Genomic DNA, 17,470 nt, shown 5'->3' on the forward strand with positions numbered 1-17,470 from the left:
ATGGACCTTCTGAAGAAATATTTTGTGAGGTTGAAGGGAAGCCTTGTAATCTGTACAGTCTTGAAACAATCACAAACAAACCTTACCAAGGTCTTAGCCAAGGAAGAAGCTGGTGATTACATTGAGCTACTGATAAAACAAGAATGAGCCATGAGATTAGCAATTAACCTGTTCATTCTCATGATACTTAGCATGCTGCCTGCCATCTAATGCCTATTTAACTGTACAACTCATTTGCTTCTCAGACACCATCCTGCAAGCTATATACATTACCCCAACTCCCCCCCCCCCCGTGCCTGCTGCTCAAACCTGCCAGGTCCCAGTATGATAGAAGCCAAACAGCTTAGCTAAGTTTGGGTCAAGTCCATGGGGATAACTATGGGTCCAAGGGGCCCAAAGAGATGTGGGCAAAGGCAGGCAAGTAGATTTTGGAATGGGTAGACAAACATCAGAGGAAGGCAGTGAACTTCCAAGAGTCAAAGTTGTACTACTGCTCCCAGCAACAATCTGCCCAGAGTAAGGTTCAGTTGCAATATAAAATCTCGTTGGTTATCAAAGCCATTTGATTCAGCTGGGCTAATGTGCTGCAGTCCCCTTTCCTGCCATAATGAAAGGGGCGCTGTACAGCTGAGTCAGCCACTTCCTTTAACCCCCAAGCTGATCTGGTGGAGGAGAGAATAAGGTGCTTAAGCCCTTTTTGAGTGCTCTAGTTTCTAATTAACATACTTTCCACGACTGAGAAAGTAAAGTTAAATCTAGGCACCCCAGATCTCACTAAATTAGAAAAATTCAACTTTACCTTCTGTCCCCACCCTCATGCTGCTAATAGATGATGAGCCTCACCTATGAAACTGATCCTATTGTCTGTGTTGTGCAATTTGGTTTCCAAAGGATTTTATGTATGGGCTCTAATTGTTTAAATTTTGTTACTGCCCGTGTAATAAATTGTGTGTTGTATCCATCTAAACCATACTCGGAGTAGACCCCTTGAAATTAATGGAGCTAAGTTAGCCACGTCCATTACGTAATTTCAATACTCCTAGGACAAGCAATGGGCCCATCTTTTAAAAAAGATCTTTGTGAAAAAATGTTTAAAATTATTTACGAATAAACGGGGGAAATGGAAAGCACACTCTCATCAGAACATAATTGTTGTTGCGTATTTACACAAGTCATATCAGTGTACCTGGTGTTTTACAGAATAATATAAACAAAACACAGAGAACTCTAGAGCATGAGTTTCTTTATCTTAGGGCAATGGGTTCGAAATCACGGGCAAAAAAATATCCTTGCATTGCAGGAGGTTGGACTAGATGACTCTCACGGTCCCTTCCAACTCTAAGATTCTCTTATTCTGTCTTGAGGAACCTACAGTCTAAATTGTAATATTTTGGGGCTGTTGTCTTGTGTAGGATGCCTACAGCATTTCAGCCCTGGATGTTTTGCTAACATGTCTAAGGATTTAGTGCCATCTGGAGGCTATCACATGCTATAGAAACTATTTCCAGAGAGGTGGCTATTTACCGGTAAGCTTCTTGCAGCGATAGCAACAGAGTCCAAGCTCTCATGGAGTACAGTCCACTCCATCAGGTGAATAAAGTGTTGTTACCTGGTTGCTAGGAGGCGTGGATTGTATACAGTGGGCTGCCTGAATGTTGTGATGCTGACCATCCTAACACTGCTGGATACTGTGTCAGACTATTGATCCATCTAACAGAGTATTTTCTCCAGTGACTGTCAAGGGCCCTCCAGGGTTTCAGTTTAGTAGAGTATCTGCTTTGCATGCGGAAAATCTCAGGTTTAATCCCTGGCACCTCTGGGTGAGGCAGTGGAGGATAGGGGTGCCTGGCGTGCTCTGGTCCATGGGGTCACGAAGAGTCGTACACGACTGAACAACTGAACAACAACAACCTTTGGGTAGGTCTGAGAGAGAACCTTCGTCTGAAACCCTGAAGCTACTGCCATTCAATGTAGACAATACTGAGCTAGATGGGGCGTTGGATTCACTCGATATAAGCCAGCTCCCTGTGTCTCTCCCATTCTTACCTGGCAATGCTGAGTATTGACCTTGGGCTTACTGCTTTCAAAGCAGGTGCTCTACCTGTGAGCCTATGGACCTTCCCCTTATCCTGGTCCTATACTAGGCAAACAAACATAACACACCTTCTGTTCATCAAGTCTTAGTCATGTGTTCTTCAACTGCTGAAGGGGAACAAAAGGAACCTTAATCTTCTCTTCCTAGTTGCCTAGTAGGGAACGTACTGGTATCTCCTTGAGCCAGATACCTCAGGAAGAATGGCTGCAGCTCCCCCTGACTGGAGACCAGACAGTAAAAAGGAAAGAGAACATCCTCAGACAAGATTTGTTTAAAAAGCATTTTGCTTAATTGCAATGCAAGTATTGTGAATATTATATTTTTTTCTGTTCGCTGCAGATTTTTCATTATTCACTGAAAAGGCTAAGAATCCAAGAACACTGGGCAAGGCCTAGCTGCTCCCTATCAAATTAAAATAGCCTGTACTGTTACATATTGTCCTTTGACAGCAGTTTTCATCAGATAAAGCAACAGTTTGGGTGTGTAACATGATTCCCCCCCTCCCCATAGTTCAGTACTGTATCCTGTTTTCAGTATATTGGAAGAGTTTTTGGTCTCAGTAAAAGGTTTCATCACACTCAAAGACAGCACATTATTATCTAGCTCAGCCTTTGCTAACCTACCGGTAGGTGGAATCTAGACACATAAAAAAGTTGTGAAAATGCTTTAAAAAAATGTTTTGAAAAATATATTGAATTTGCCATGGCTCGCCATCGCTATCTAGTATCACATTTTTATAATGCACTTTACTTAAGACATTTTATTTGCAGCTGTATTGCTGAGTTCCTGGTGCCTTCTGGTTGCTTTTGGACTACAATTCCCATCAGCCCTCAGCCAGCATGTGGAAGAAAAACAACACCACCTTGGAAAGCATACAAACTTATTGTGCTATAAGCTTCTGTGGATCAAAACCTGTTTAGATACACAAAGTACTGTAACTTGGCAAATTACAAACACACACACAACAGAAAGAATAATCGTGAGTATTAACTGTTACTAAGTGAGGGCAGAAGACACATCGATGCAAAATCCATCACTATGCAAAATTTAATGCAAACAAGGTCTACAGAAGGGAGCAAAATATACAATCAAGTGTGGGTGTGATCTACTGCCAGCCATGTAATGAATGAATGGGCAAAATAAGATGAATAGTGTTTATGCACACCTAATTACTTTCTGCAGTCAGGCAGAACTGTTCCCAATCTCCAGTCCAAGTCTAATGGTTCAGCAGCTTCCGTTTAGCCGCATTGATTAAGTGGACCATAATCCATGAATGATAATAAATTATTATTCATGATAAAAACAATAATTTGTTAACTTTTAAAGGAGCCGCAAAAGTCTGTGTTGTTTTTGCTACCGGCTGGTAAGATCTCACAAGCTCTGACCTACAAAATTAGGGACTCTAAAGTGCCACCAGAAGTTCAGGTTGTTCCAAATAACCAATATGGGTCAAACAAGCAAATGTGTGTTCACTTTTGAAAAGAGAACAATATTCTCCTTAAATATTGTATCCTTGTGATATGTAAATTGAAAGCATATTGTGGATTTTTGAGTTTTATGTTGGTTGTGGTTGTTATTGCATTTGGATTTTAATTGAATGGACATTGCTTTTGTGTCGGTGGCTGAAAAAGGAGCATATTAAGCCTAGCTGCTTCTGGACAAGGTAGCTTCTAGTGCTACCCAATCATCGTTCTGCCAGATATGCTTAAGATGGCCCTGTCCATTGCAAGTGACAAGCAGAATTGCATATTGACTTTCCACACTGTTGAGTGTTGTACTTTTCCTGTGTACATCCCACTGCATTCTGTCTACACCACCTGGGCAGGATACACCCATTTTATCGTCACAACAACTCCTGAGAGGGAATTGAGGCTGAGAGCTACTGTACTTGGCCTAAGATCACCCAGTGCGCTTGGTGCTATGGGAGGGGTGTCACTTGCAACTCAGCAAACATTCCACACAGATAACTGGTGTGGGGAGTGCCATTTTAAGACCCAGCTTATTGGAGCATACTGGCTTGCTTGTGAGGCAGAGAAGTAAAGAAAAATGCAGTCATTGTATGAACAAATGTTACTCTTCAGTCACCGATTAGAGAAGGAAAGACACTCTGCACATGCTTAAGCTCCCTCTTCTCTGTCACTTCACATCCAAAGCTCATTTGCAGAAAAGGATGTTTACAACTCCCAGCAACTGTTAACTACAGTGCCCAGTTATCTGAGGGAATGAATGTGCTTTTATGGTATGGCTACCCACCTGTAACTGGAACTTTTATGGTATGGTGTGTGTGCACAGCCCATTGAATCAGTTTGCAATCTCCACCCTCGAACTGGGTTTAAAATGCAGGTCTCGTGGCTTAAACACCCAGCCTAACTTTTAGGGGGGAGGGTACTTTGTAACATTTAGCTTCAGGGAGACTTCTGGAGAGCTTGAAATCTTGCTTTATTCTTTACGGTGTTTTGTTTGGTCTTAATGAAAGTGGTGCTGCCCAGCTGTGAATTCTGAAGTTTCCAGAACCCGCGTCGCCCCCTAAGCCGGAACCAAAGAACCACTAAGGCTTGGCCATCAAGATCACACGGCTATCGCGCTGTGGCCAAGGATTCCTCCGCGGGAAAGAGCGGGCTGCTTTGCTCCTCCGCCCTCCTATAAGAGGAGTCCGCACTTCCCTCCGAGCCCCTTTGCCTCCGGGCTCCCTCCCTCCCCGCCGCTTCCTGCAGCGGCCGAACCACAACTCCCAGAAGCCCTTTGGGTGTCGGTCTGGCTCTGAAAGTGAAAACAAACTTCAGGGCTGCCCGTTTCAGGGAGGGAAAGCGCCACATGTTTCGTTTCTCTTTTGTTTCCGCTCCGGGAGCCTAGTGATGCGTAAAGGGAGCGGGCGAGAACCGCCTTCCCAAGCGGGGCAGCAGGAGGAGCGCGCAAGTTCTCCGCGCCGGGCTTGAAGCCAAGGAAACTCCGGCTGGAAGGCCGGGCAAGAAGCGGCAGCCGCTGCTGCCGCCCGGTGCATGCAGTACGCCTCGAAGGAGCCGCGCGGGCGACCTGCGAACGGGAGTCCGGTTCCCGCTGCGCCGCCAGCCGCCCTTGGAGCGAGGGGCTTTGGGTGCATCTCTCCCGCTTTCTCCTGAAGCATGTGGGGCTGAAGGGGGGGAAGCAGCGATTTCTCTGCAACCCCCGGAGCAATAAATAAACATGGAGGCGACGGCTGCTGCTGCTGCTGCAGAAGAGAAGCCAGGTGGCGAGGAGCAGAACCCCCCGGGCTCCGGCGCGGAGGCCCCGGCAGATTCCTCCATGGACGCCTGCCTGCGATCTCAGGGGTTGCACCGCAAGCGAGTGGCGAAGGACGGGTCATGTCTCTTCCGAGCCGTGGCGGAGCAGGTGAGCGCGCAAGGTCTCCCATTGCAAGCGGCTACATGGCCGGGGTGGGCAAGCGGAGGGCGCGAGGGTCGTGAGAGGCGGCTTTGTTTGGGGAGAGGATCTCTCTCCCTCTTCCCCGAGGTGCAGCTAGAATCCCCTGGGAAGGAGGACTTTGACCTGCCTGCGCGCGTCGGCTGTCTCTGGCTTCAGGCGGCGGAGAAAGCCGGGGGGAACGAGTTGGTGGAAGTTTTTTTGCGGATCTGGGCTGCGCGGTCTCCAGGGCCAAACGCGAGCGGTTAGGGGCGCAGCCGCCCAAGGAAAGAAACCGGTCCAGGAAAAAGAATCTATGCGTGGAAAGCGGAGTTGAGCGCCCTCCGCGAACTTGTTGCACCGTTGAGAGAGAGATTTGCTAGTTGCCTTTTTCTAGTTTCGAGGGAAACGATTCACTTTCCTCCCCAGCTCTTTGGTCACCTTCCGACAAGTTGTTTCGGTTGCACCTCCCATGTTTATTACATTCCAGTTTTGTAGACTGCTATTGAAATTTGCCGGTAAACGAAAGGAGACACGATATTTATCCTTCCTTTTGTATATATTTGATGGGATGCTTGTATATTATTTATATACGATAGTGGAAAAGGGGGGGGGAGAATTCAACTTCGGCCTCCTTAAGTGCGTAGCGTGAAAATGAAAATGCAAAACGCCTTGCCTCTGGTCTGCTTTATTTCTGTTGTGGCTCAGCCGACTCGTGGACCATTTATATCCAGACTGGAATATGGCATTTGGCCAGGGGGAAATGGGTGCAACGCTGTCTAGCTTACAGAGTCCAAAGCACCCCCAGGGCTGCTTTGAAATTAGGTCAGCTTCCTGTCGCTCTAATGACTCTGCACCTTCCCAAAGCTGAATGTAGGGGACTTAGCTTGTTCTTAGTAATACTTCCACTTCTAGGGGCAGGTGGGGCGGGATGGGGGTGGGGGGGTGCAGGGTTGGGCTGTATTGTCAGATTGATTTCTGATGCTTATAAATGAATCACTTCTGAGAACAGGATTTTTTTTTTTTAACAATCAAACAAACAAACCCTTATTTACGAGTTAGATTGTTGCAACAAAAAGTCTTGTGGTACCTTGAAAAGGCTGGCAATGTAATTTATAGCCTAAGCTTTTGTGAAGTCCATTTCAGCAGATGTTTTATGCCGTAACAATTTCATTAGTCCTTTTAAGGTGCCGCAAGCCTTCTGGGTTGGCTTATCAGGGTTGTCAGGGAGCAGCTGAGTATGAATTAGGAACTCCTGGTGGTTTTGAATTCATTAGGAGTCAGGTGAGTCTCTCTCTGTCTTTTTCTTCCCCTCCCCAGTATGGGAAGAAGGACAGAACTCATCCACTTCGCAGGATTGTTGTAAGGACAGCATAATATGTGTGCAGTGATTTGAAGCCTCTGAAGCACTAGATAGCCTTGTAAAATAAGCCCACAAAGAAGGCTGGCAGAGGGAAGGGAGTTTTATTTCCGTATTGGGCACCAAGGAGGGTTCTTTTTCCTCCTCTATCAGGCTGCTTTGTTTCTGTGCTGGACCATCCCTCCTGCCTAATGACTCACTTTTTTGGGGGACCAAAAAGTTACTGAGGTTCTTTGGGGAGATCGTGGGTAAACCCCCCCCCTCAAAAAGGGAACATTATAGGTGGGGGAGGCAGGCTTCTGCTGGGGGAAGCAGAACCTCAGTTAATTGAGCATTTTTAATGCTTTTCACTGGACGTGGGTGGCGCTGTGGTGTAAACCACTGAGCCTTGGGCTTGCCGGTTGCAAGATTGGCAGTTCAAATCAGGTGAGCTCCCGTTGTTCGGTCCCAGCTCAAAAGCACGTCAAAGTGCAAGTTGATAAATAGGTACCGCTCCGGCGGGAAGGTAAACGGCGTTTCCATGCACTGTTCTGGTTTTGCCACATGACCCTGCAGACAAACGTCGGCTCCCTCAGCCAGTAAAGCGAGATGAGCACCACAACCCCAGAGTCGTTTGTGACTGGACTTAACTGTCAGGGGTCCTTTACCTTTACTAATGCTTTTCAATGTTTTTTGAGGATGGGGGGGGGGTGTCAGCTATATACCACAATACAAAACCATGTAAAAAGATTGAATTGAGCAACAACGTCATGTAACATAGCTCCAGTTACAGGCAGGTAGCCGTGTTGGTCTGCCATAGTCAAAATAAAATAAAAAATTCCTTCCAGTAGCACCTTAGAGACCAACTAAGTTTGTTCTTGGTATGAGCTTTCATGCACACGAAAGCTCATACCAAGAACAAACTTAGTTGGTCTCTAAGGTGCTACTGGAAGGAATTTTTTATTTTTTATTTTGATGTAACATAGCATTCTTAAAAGATTTTTTTTTCCAGAACTCTTCTCCCCACTCTTAAAGCTGTGATCTGGGAGAAGCTATTGCTCAGCTGGACTTGACTGAGCTAGACTTGACTGAGGGTGGTGAGGCTCTCTTTTTGTGTCCTTCTTTACCCGTTCCAACTGAGGTAACTGGTAGGACACTGAGGCAGTCATAGCTGTCAAAGTGAGATGGAGCAGCAAGGTATTATAGCTACATCTCTTAAGTCGTTCAGACTGCAGGGGTGTGTTCATGTGGGAAATAACATTTTCAGTCTCTCCCTAAACTTGAGAAATAAAACCCACATAACTAAGCAAAAGCATGGGCACACTTTCACAGAGTGCCTTACCCCCCGCCCCATTTAAATTTGGGTGGTCTACTCTTCCACTTCAGACTCCACATGTGCAGATCAGGCCATAGTTTTTGCTGTATATTTGTCTTTATTTTGCCTTTACTACTAACGCAGCAGCTTTCTGACTCCTTACATCTGAGTGCATGAGCACATGCAAGTTTGAAACTCAGTAATGTGTCTGTTCATTGGTACCAGTTGATCAAACACCTTGTTTTTTTTATCTGACTCCTCTAGGTTTTCCATTCCCAGGCTCAACATCTGGACATTAGGATGGCCTGTATACACTTCCTGCGGAACAACAGAGAGCATTTTGAAGCGGTAAGCAAGCAATGTTTTCATTGTGCAGGGGGTTTTATCAGGGGCAATGCTGTTTCTCATGTCTCTGCTTTGTGGGTGTTACGCCAGGTTGGCAAAAAATTAAATAAAATGCTGGCTTGGGCTGATGAGGGTTGTAGTCCAAAATGGAGGTTGGTGTAAACAACCGTTTCCTTTCCCACTCTCCCTGGGTCTACGCTCCTTCCAACACACTCTGGCTAAGGGCAACTTTGTTTTGCTTTGATCAGATGGTTTATGGTTGCAGGACGTGGGCTGAAGACAAATGATGCAGTCATCTCTTAATGCAAGCTAAGCAGGTCTGAATATGGTCAGTGCCTGGAGGGGACGCAGCCAGGGAAACCCCCTTGTACTTTGCCTTGAGTTCCACAATGGGAAGAGATAAATGAACATAGTAAATTAAAAAGTGCTCTAAATAAATGCAGTGTGGTGTAGTGGTCAGAGTATTAGACTAGGACCTTGGAGATCAGGGTTCAAATCATTGCTCAGTCATGAAGCTCACCAGGTGATTTTTGGGCCAGTCACTGCTTCTCAGCCTAATTTACCTCACAGGGCTGTTGGGATTAAATGAGGAGGGGGAGAGCCATGCATAGTACCTTGAGCTCCTTGGAGGGAAAAGTGGGATACAAATGCAATAAGTAAAAAAAAGTAATGGAAAAAAACACACATTTGTGACAAATGACATTTGTGGAAGCTTCACTTTCTCTCACGGAAGAAGAAAATAGTCCCCAGCTTACAGGGTCCTGCTAATATCCATGGAAGAGTTAGTAGCTACTGTCCACACACACAACCCAGTTTTCCCTCTCTTCCTTTCTGGCCATCTTTCTCTGATGGCCATGTAGGAGTGGCTCACCTGGCAGGGACACAGCAATAGCCTCCTGGCAGCGAAGTCTCTGCCGCTTACTGAGAAGGGGTGCTGGTGAGGTTGGGGCTGTGTAAATGCACTTCTGGAACCCATGTCAGTGTGCTAGTGACTTCGCCACCAATTTTCCCCTTACGGTAAGTGGCAGTGCCATACCTTCCAGGGGATTCTTACTGCCACTCCCCCCCCCCCCCGAGAGAGCTGCTCCAGTGGCCTCAGGGTGACTATCCCACAGTTTTCTTTGTAGTACAGTGGTACCTCGGTTTATGAACTTAATCCGTTCCAGAAATCCGTTCTTAAACCAAAACCGTTTTAACCGAGGGATGCTTTCCCCAATGAGGCCTCCCGCCGCCGGTGCCCTTCTAACCATTCGGATACTGTTCTTAAACCGAGGTAAAGTTTGCAAACCGGGACACTACTTCCGGTTTTGCGGAGTTCATAAACCGAATCGTTCGTAAACAGGGCTGTTCGTAAACCGAGGTACCACTGTATAGGTGTGGCTTTTTGTAGATAATCTGAGTCAGCTTTTTTCCCAGGGCACTGGAACTTGTTCTGAGGGGTGTCCAAATACCATGAAACCAGCATTCCTGTCTGTACAGCTGCTGCTTGCATTAGATTGCTTGCATGCATTCTTAACGGTGTAGCTGCATTTTCTCCAGTTATTGTCGATTAATTTGTTGTTATGAACAAAGGCAATACACATGTATGTACACACATACATATTGTAGCTGTATGATGTATATCTTCCTAATGTGGCAAGAGTCAGATTCGTATCGTGAACCTGCTTACTTTGGCACACCTGCCAGAAGCTTGTCTTCTGGATGCATCTCTTAGATACTCATCAGTCCCAAGCTCAAAGCTTGGGAGCTTCCTCAAAGAGGGCCGATGGTTCCTGCATGCAGTGTGGCCTGAGTTGTCTTGGGGCTTTTCACATCTGTATTCCTGTGGAGGAGGAGGCAATGTGTGGCCTGGTGTATCCTCAGATGCTGCCAGGAAGAGTTTGCTGTGATTCCCATGGCCCTGGCAATACTTCCTGAAGCTACTTTGATAGTGGAGATGGCCACTCTGGGATGCGTCAGATCACTTTTAACATCTGTTGTGTCTTCCATGTAGATTGTGTGTTTTGCCTATGTGAACTGTTCCAGAATTTTTTTTACATTTTGAATTGAATAGTAGACTGTTTTCGTCTGTGGCTGATTAAGTGTTATGTCTAAGATGATGTTGGAGAAGAAGAATCGACATCACTTTTTATACAAAATTGCGATTGTTGCAGCCTTTATGAGTAATTTGCTGAGGGTAGGCTATTTGCTAGGCAGGACTGCATTACAGTAGGAATAGCAACAGTGATTAGAGTGTTGTTGGACTAGGGCCTGGGAGACCAGAGTTCAAATACTCACTCAGCCATGAAACTCACTGGGTAATCTTGGACCAGTCACTCGCTCTCAGCCTAACTACCTCGCAGGGTGGTTGTGAGGATAAAATAGGGCAGTGGTGTCCAAACTTTTTGCAGAGAGGGCCAGAATTGATGAAGTGAGGGGCCGTGAGGGCCAACCAAAGGGGCCAACCAAAGTTGTTGACATTTTTTTTAGGATTGAAGTTGTTGAGCTTTTTGGGGGATTTTACCCCAGGAAATAAACTGCCACAGGGGCCGGAATAAACCGACCGGCGGGCCGGATTAGATTAGGCCCCCGAAGCAGACTTTGGATATGCCTGAAATAGGGAGAAGGATAACTATGTATGCCACCTTGAGCTCCTGGGAGGAAAGGTGGGAAAGAAATGCAGTAAATAATAAATAAAAACAGTGAAAAAGTTATTGAAGGCTTTGTTTTGATATGTAGCGTTGAATTTTTACCAGGGCTCAGCTCTGTTTTTAATCCCAGCATTTAACCCTGGAACATATGAAGTTCCTCTGAGTAAGTGCAGAGTGCATTTTCCTTCCCCCTTAAATCTGAGGCTACAGCAGCAGGTGGGGAACCTATTTTTAACTTGAAGGCCTTAACTTTTTAGCAGCTGCGTGCCAATGGTTGGCAGAAAGTGTGTGGAACAATGACTGTGACCTTTAGTTCTGTATGGCAGGCTACATTCTAGCCATGCAGAAGGCAGAATTTTCTATACGCATAGGGCATGTGAACACACCTGTCTAGGGCAGCAAGAGGCATCATCACAGTTAAAGGACACTTTTCAGCTAGATAAAAGCACCCAAGGATGTTACAGACCAGGGAATCATGAAGGCTGAATCAGCAAACCTTGAGGGTTGCATTTAGTCATAGAATCATATAATTGGAAGGGACCAAAGGGTCATCTAGTCCAAACCCCTGCAGTACCAATGTGAGGCTCGAACCCCTGACCCTGAGATTAAGAGTCCCTGGGCCTCTGAGGGTCCCCGGTTCTGGAAGGGCTTTCAGATCACACAGTGGGTTTCCAGACAGAGCTGAACTTTTTCTGGAATTCTGTCGAAGCTGTTTCACCACAATGCTGCTAACAAATTCTTTTCATCGTTAATATTTCATAGTTTATAGAGGGACCATTTGAAGAATACCTGAAGAGTCTTGAAAATCCTCAGGTATGTGTTGTTGGATTAAGTATGCAGTGTGAGATGTAAAGCACACTACTTGACTGCAACTGGCTCATCTGTTTCCCCTAAATATTAATCCTGAAGTGTGCACAAGTTTTTCTTGTGTCTTGGTATTACATGTGATGTACTCTTCACAAGCCCTGCTAAAAAAATGAGTCCGCATGGGTGTTTGTGGAATTTGCAAAAGGGATAATAACATTACCCATTACCCCATATTGATGGTGGAGGAACACACGTTTTGAATCGCACAGACTTTGCTGGTCCCTGCAAGTAGGAATTCAGAAACCGTTTTGCCCTGTCCTTAGCTGGCTTTAGTAAGCTGCCAAAGATTTAAAGGCGAGGAAAGCCTCTAATAGTATCTAAATGTAGGCATTTACTGTTGAGAGTGCTATATGCATTTGGGTAAACAATGAAAGCATCAACAGTTAACAAACAACAAGAAACAGACCAGGCCTTCAATAGGCAGTAAAAAGATAACAGAGGTGTGCCACTTGCCAGATATGTAGCTTTGGTGGGTCTGAGTTGCCAACTCTGTCTGAGTCCTATGGACTGCCTAATCAAATAGGCTAGTTGCTTAAGTCAGTGTCCTGTGTGCACTGTTGGACACATGGATAACAGTTTGGGGAAGAGGGGTGCAAGCATTGGTATTGGGGGCTAATCCACCCCCAGTATTTTGCACAATATATTTCATGAAGAATGAGGTTATGTGGAAGCTGGGAATATTCCTTCCAATGGATTGAAATGACTTTTAAATTTTAATTTAATACCCCTAAATGTAATTCTGATGAGCTACAGCAAATGCACATTAGCCGAGCTACGATGAAACATTGAAAATGTTTGTTGCTAGTAACTTGATGTGTGTTCTTGAGCAACTTGGTGACTTTCCACTGAGCTTGTGGAGGAGAAGCTCTTGGTGGGCTGTGTTCTAACTTGATGTAAAAAGTATTCTTCCTCAGTGGTCGTTTTTCATTGCAATATTCCCCATCCTCCTTTGATACAGGAATGGGTTGGACAAGTGGAAATAAGTGCCCTTTCTCTTATGTACAGGTAAGAAATACTTCTACGTTTTCCTTCAATATGAATTAAAGCAAACATTTGGCTACTGTGAAGAATTATTGTTCAAGAATTTAGCAACAATTGAAGTTGCCATTTTCTTAGTGGATATATATGGTTCTGGGACTGTTTGGATGTAGATGATTGTACTGTTAATGACATTGTACTGTTAATTTCATTTTAAAGTCTGTTTTTAATTTATTCCCCCCCTTGCATATTCTTTTAGAAAAGACTTCATAATATATCAGGAACCAAATTCTGCTCCTTCACGTGTAACTGAAAATGGCTTTCCTGACAAGGTAAGAGAAGTGCTAATATTGGCAAACTTGCAGCGGAATAGTTAGGGCAGAGTTGGTGTGGCATGTTTTGCCATGTGGGAAGAATGGCATGCTACCTCTGAGCCCAAAGCAAGAGCACAGCATTATAACAATACAGTGGCATCTCGGGTTACAAACTTAATTCATTCCGGAGGTCCGTTCTTAACCTGAGGCGCGCTTTCACTCATGGGGCCTTCTGCTGCCGCCTCACGATTTCTGTTCTCATCCTGGGGCAAAGTTTGTAACCCGAGGTACTACTTCTGGTTTAGCAGAGTTTGTAACCCGAAGTGTTTGTAACCCAAGGTGTTTGTAACATGAGGTACCACTGTACATCCTTGGCTTGGGTTAAGCTTGCTTAGCTTAGGGTCTTGAAGCCAGACTAAAACATGAGAGTTGTGTTGTTAGTTTCTCCTGCATCTTGAAAATAAATATTGACAGCTTCTATGTCATATTTGAATCGGGGCTGGATGGGAAACTCCTCCCATCTGTTACTTTTCCTAGTCTTAATGCTGTTTCCCATACTGGGGAGGCATCTTACAAGTATTGTGCAGTAGCAGTGAGCATTTCCCCCCCTTCTGTTTATTTTGTTTGCTTGTTCTAAAACTTAATAACAATTGCATTCTTTAAAAAAGCAGCCCTGTGCCTATGACTGAAATCTTGGCTTGGGGTTGTCATGTTCGAGTCAGGGGAGGAGCGTTAATCCTCCTCCCCTGATATCAGAGTCCCAATCTGAATTCTCTGCCCCACCCAACAAACTTGCTATCAATATTCTAAAATTTCTTATCCTGGATTGTCTACAATGGTAAAGGGGCCCCTGACCGTTAGGTCCAGTCACGGACGACTCTGGGGTTGTGTCGCTCATCTCGCTTTATTGGCCGAGGGAGCTGGCGTACAGCTTCCGGGTCATGTGGCCAGCATGACTAAGCCGCTTCTGGTGAACCAGAGCAGTGCACGGAAATGCTGTTTACCTTCCCTCTGGAGTGGTATCTATTTATCTACTTGCTCTTTGACATGCTTTCGAACTGCTAGGTTGGCAGGAGCAGGGGCCGAGCAACGGGAGCTCACCCCGGTCAAGGGGATTCGAACCACCAACCTTTTGATCGGCAAGCCCTAGGCTCTGTGGTTTAACCCACAGTGCCACCCGTGTCCCTGGATTGTCTACATATCTGATCCTAATAAAATTCAAGTCAACACACTTCTGTTGGGTTTCTTCTACTGCTTGAGTATATCCAGGAAACATAGACAGTATTCAAGTATAGAGTCTTGAAACAGTTCTACTTGCTAAATGTTTCTTTCAAATTGCTTTGTGGAGATATTTGTTGATTTGGTTTTTTTGGTCAGTGTGTTGGTTTCTGATCATACTGTTTCAATATTATTCTTCTGCTTCCTCTTAGGTATTGCTGTGTTTCACCAGTGGAAGCCACTACGATATTGTCTATCCAGTAGAATACACGGTCAATGCTGCTCTTTGCCAGTGTAAGTACTGATATTTTGATGGTGAACCTTGGCAGACTCAGCTGAAGCTTCACGTTCCCATGTTTCTTGGAGGCAACCATTTCCATTGCTTACTTGCCTTCAAACTGCAGCATGGTTTGAAGGCACAACTTTCTGTGTCTTGTTTGGTTTGAAGGTGGCCCCCTTGTGGAAAGTAAGTAAGCTTGGGTCTGGACAGTGTCTGGATGGGAGACCACATGGGAATCCATGTATGTCACCTTGAGTTCCATGTTGGAAGCAAGGAGGAATATAAATATAATAAATAAGAGGCAGTGGAATGGACTGTCTCTTAAACTGAGAGGAGTTTTGAACATTTGATGAAAAACAAGTGTTTTCTGCCAACGGGAGGGACGCTCCAGATCAGAGCAGTTATTCTTGCATCTGGAATACAATCTGGCATTTTCGTTATGAATCTTTCTGTTGAAACCAAGAATGACCTTTTCCTGCCTAGGAACTGGAAGCTGTATAGATATGTTGAAGTTTTACCCAGAAAGTGAATTGTCGTATTTCTCCAAAAGTACACACAAACCGAAGAATAATTGTTGCCTGCTCATGCCAAATGTGGTTATCCAAATGCAGCCCTTAACTCATTAATCAGCTGAGTTTTGGCTACTTTCCCAGATTGCTTAACTCCCTTGGAGAAATCTGCAGGACACATTGGCAGCATCAATACCTCTCAAATAGTATCCTTGGTGTCTAATTTCAAAATGTAATTAAAACAATGTACAATGATGTCACATGTAGAACTGTTTAAAGTATGATTGCTTAACCCTGACAAATGCTGTTTGGTTGCCCTGATTAGCTATTCTGTATGAAATGCTGTATGAGAAGGTGTTTGGTCTCGATGTGAGTAAAATCTTAAAAGAACTCAGCCCTCCTGAAGTGACTAAGGATGCCGACGGAAACAGTGAAGCGTCTGATTCAGAGGATGGAGACATGGAGTAAGTTTACAAATTCAGTGTTAAAAAGCACAGGGAGGATCATGTGGCCTGAGATGTTTGATGCCTGATATGGGGATTTTATTTATTTATTTTTTAAATAGGGTGTTTCTAAAAAACAAAGCAAAAAATTAGTAGCAACACCTGGTTCTTCCACTATGTCCACTCACAAGGCATAAAAATTTCAAACTTTTACAGAATTTGTATTCCTTTAAAAATTACAACTGGATGCTTGCTGAATGGTTTCTTGCAAGTCTGATTTCAGCAGCCTGGTCAAACCAGAATACCTAAATTTAAAATAAATTAATCCTACTAATGCCAGCGAGTCTGGAACGGATTGTCTTGCCATATTCAATTGATGTTTGCTGCTTTCATAAGGGCAAAATATTTGACACCTTACCTGGCACCCATAGATGGCCAGGAGTTCCATCCCAGAAAGTAAGTGGGTTGGCTTTCTCTATGCTTGACTGGGACATGAGGTGGGCTTCCTTTGTCCCCAGTGCACTTGATAGAAGGCAGATTTATTTAGTAGCCTCTGTTCCCATGGTTTTAGCCTCTTAGCAGGCTAGCAAAAAAATCTATACATTAGTAATGTTTGTGAACTTATTTACAAAGCTGGGTGATAGTGTCAAAACAAAAATTCGGAGTTTGTTGTTGTTGTTGCAAAAAAAGCTTCTCTATACCTTTGCTCGTCACAGAAGTGAAATGGCTGCAACAAATAATACCAATGGATTGAAGCCACCTGAAGGCAAACAGGTATATTGCTTTGATTTTTGTTCTTTAATTTCTTTCAGTTACCTATAAAGTTCTGTGTCTGTGTAGCTGAGGATATTACCATTGGTGTTAAGGAGCTTGACTTAATTTCATCCAGGGAATGCTAGCTGGCATAAGGTGTAAGCCAGAGAAATTTCAGTGCACTGAAGCTAATGAGTGCAACACCATAGTTCACGTTGCTAAGGCTGTAGTCCTACATGAACTTAACTATTTAGTGTAGGGGTTGCCAGCACAATTATCGTGGGCGCACATGTGCCCACAGAGGTCTTTCATGGTGCCATGTAGTTTTCCTTCCCCATGAAAGTAGGCTTGAAAGAAGCATTTCTTTCCTGCAGCCGGTAGAATAGGTTTCATTGCATGAGTTGTGACCACAACAGTTTGTTCTGGTTTGCAAATGTGTCCTCAGACTCCTCCCCCCCCCAAAAAAGGTGAGTGAGCTCTGCATTAGGAAGCAAGCCTCACTGAACACCTCGCTACTTGCGTCTGAGTAAACACAGGCTTGTGCTGCAAACTGCATTTATTTTTGGTGAAATGCAAGTTCTCTGATAGTACCGTTTGTTTGCCTTTGAGGAAAAAAATAGGTCGCTCCTTTAGTCTGACGCATATTGGTTTTTCCATGTATACATTCTCTAACAATATTTCTCTAACAGTTTTCCATATTTTCACCCCTCCTCCCCTGGACTTCACTCATACTCCCATTTTGTTTTATTTCCATAGTACTCACCCTGTGTGTTATTTCCCAAAATTTTCCCAATACGTATAGTCTTGCTTTTTGTTCTACAGTATACAGTTGTGTTTGTTTATTCAAACCCAGCCAGTGAGTCCAATACTTAATGTTGCCTCTTCATATATGTTGTAAATGGTTCCCATTCTCTTTTAAAGTCTTCTTTAGTCTGACTCTTAAACATTTGGTCAGAAAAAAAAGTGGGGGAAATGTATTCTGGTTGCTAAATAGTGTTTTATGTAT

The 17,470-nt window shown here is 44.4% G+C and overlaps 1 protein-coding gene across 2 annotated transcripts in view; it reads left to right on the plus strand.

The window, feature by feature from the left end:
• Positions 1-4,811: 4,811 nt before the first annotated feature.
• OTUD4 (OTU deubiquitinase 4) overlaps positions 4,812-17,470 on the plus strand; it is a 29,714-nt gene continuing 17,055 nt past the window's right edge. Inside the window, exons 1-8 of one of the 2 annotated variants that reach the window (XM_033159739.1) lie at positions 4,821-5,464; positions 8,392-8,475; positions 11,865-11,915; positions 12,928-12,974; positions 13,207-13,279; positions 14,692-14,773; positions 15,594-15,732; positions 16,428-16,485. In XM_033159739.1, the coding sequence (XP_033015630.1) occupies positions 5,279-5,464; positions 8,392-8,475; positions 11,865-11,915; positions 12,928-12,974; positions 13,207-13,279; positions 14,692-14,773; positions 15,594-15,732; positions 16,428-16,485 (720 nt within the window). In that variant the 5' untranslated portion in view covers positions 4,821-5,278. Of the gene's footprint in view, positions 5,465-8,391; positions 8,476-11,864; positions 11,916-12,927; positions 12,975-13,206; positions 13,280-14,691; positions 14,774-15,593; positions 15,737-16,427; positions 16,486-17,470 lie in introns of those variants that run through there. The other variant, XM_033159740.1, reaches the window with a different exon arrangement.

Source organism: Lacerta agilis, chromosome 9, assembly GCF_009819535.1.
Source record: "Lacerta agilis isolate rLacAgi1 chromosome 9, rLacAgi1.pri, whole genome shotgun sequence".
NCBI classification, from domain to species: domain Eukaryota; kingdom Metazoa; phylum Chordata; class Lepidosauria; order Squamata; family Lacertidae; genus Lacerta; species Lacerta agilis.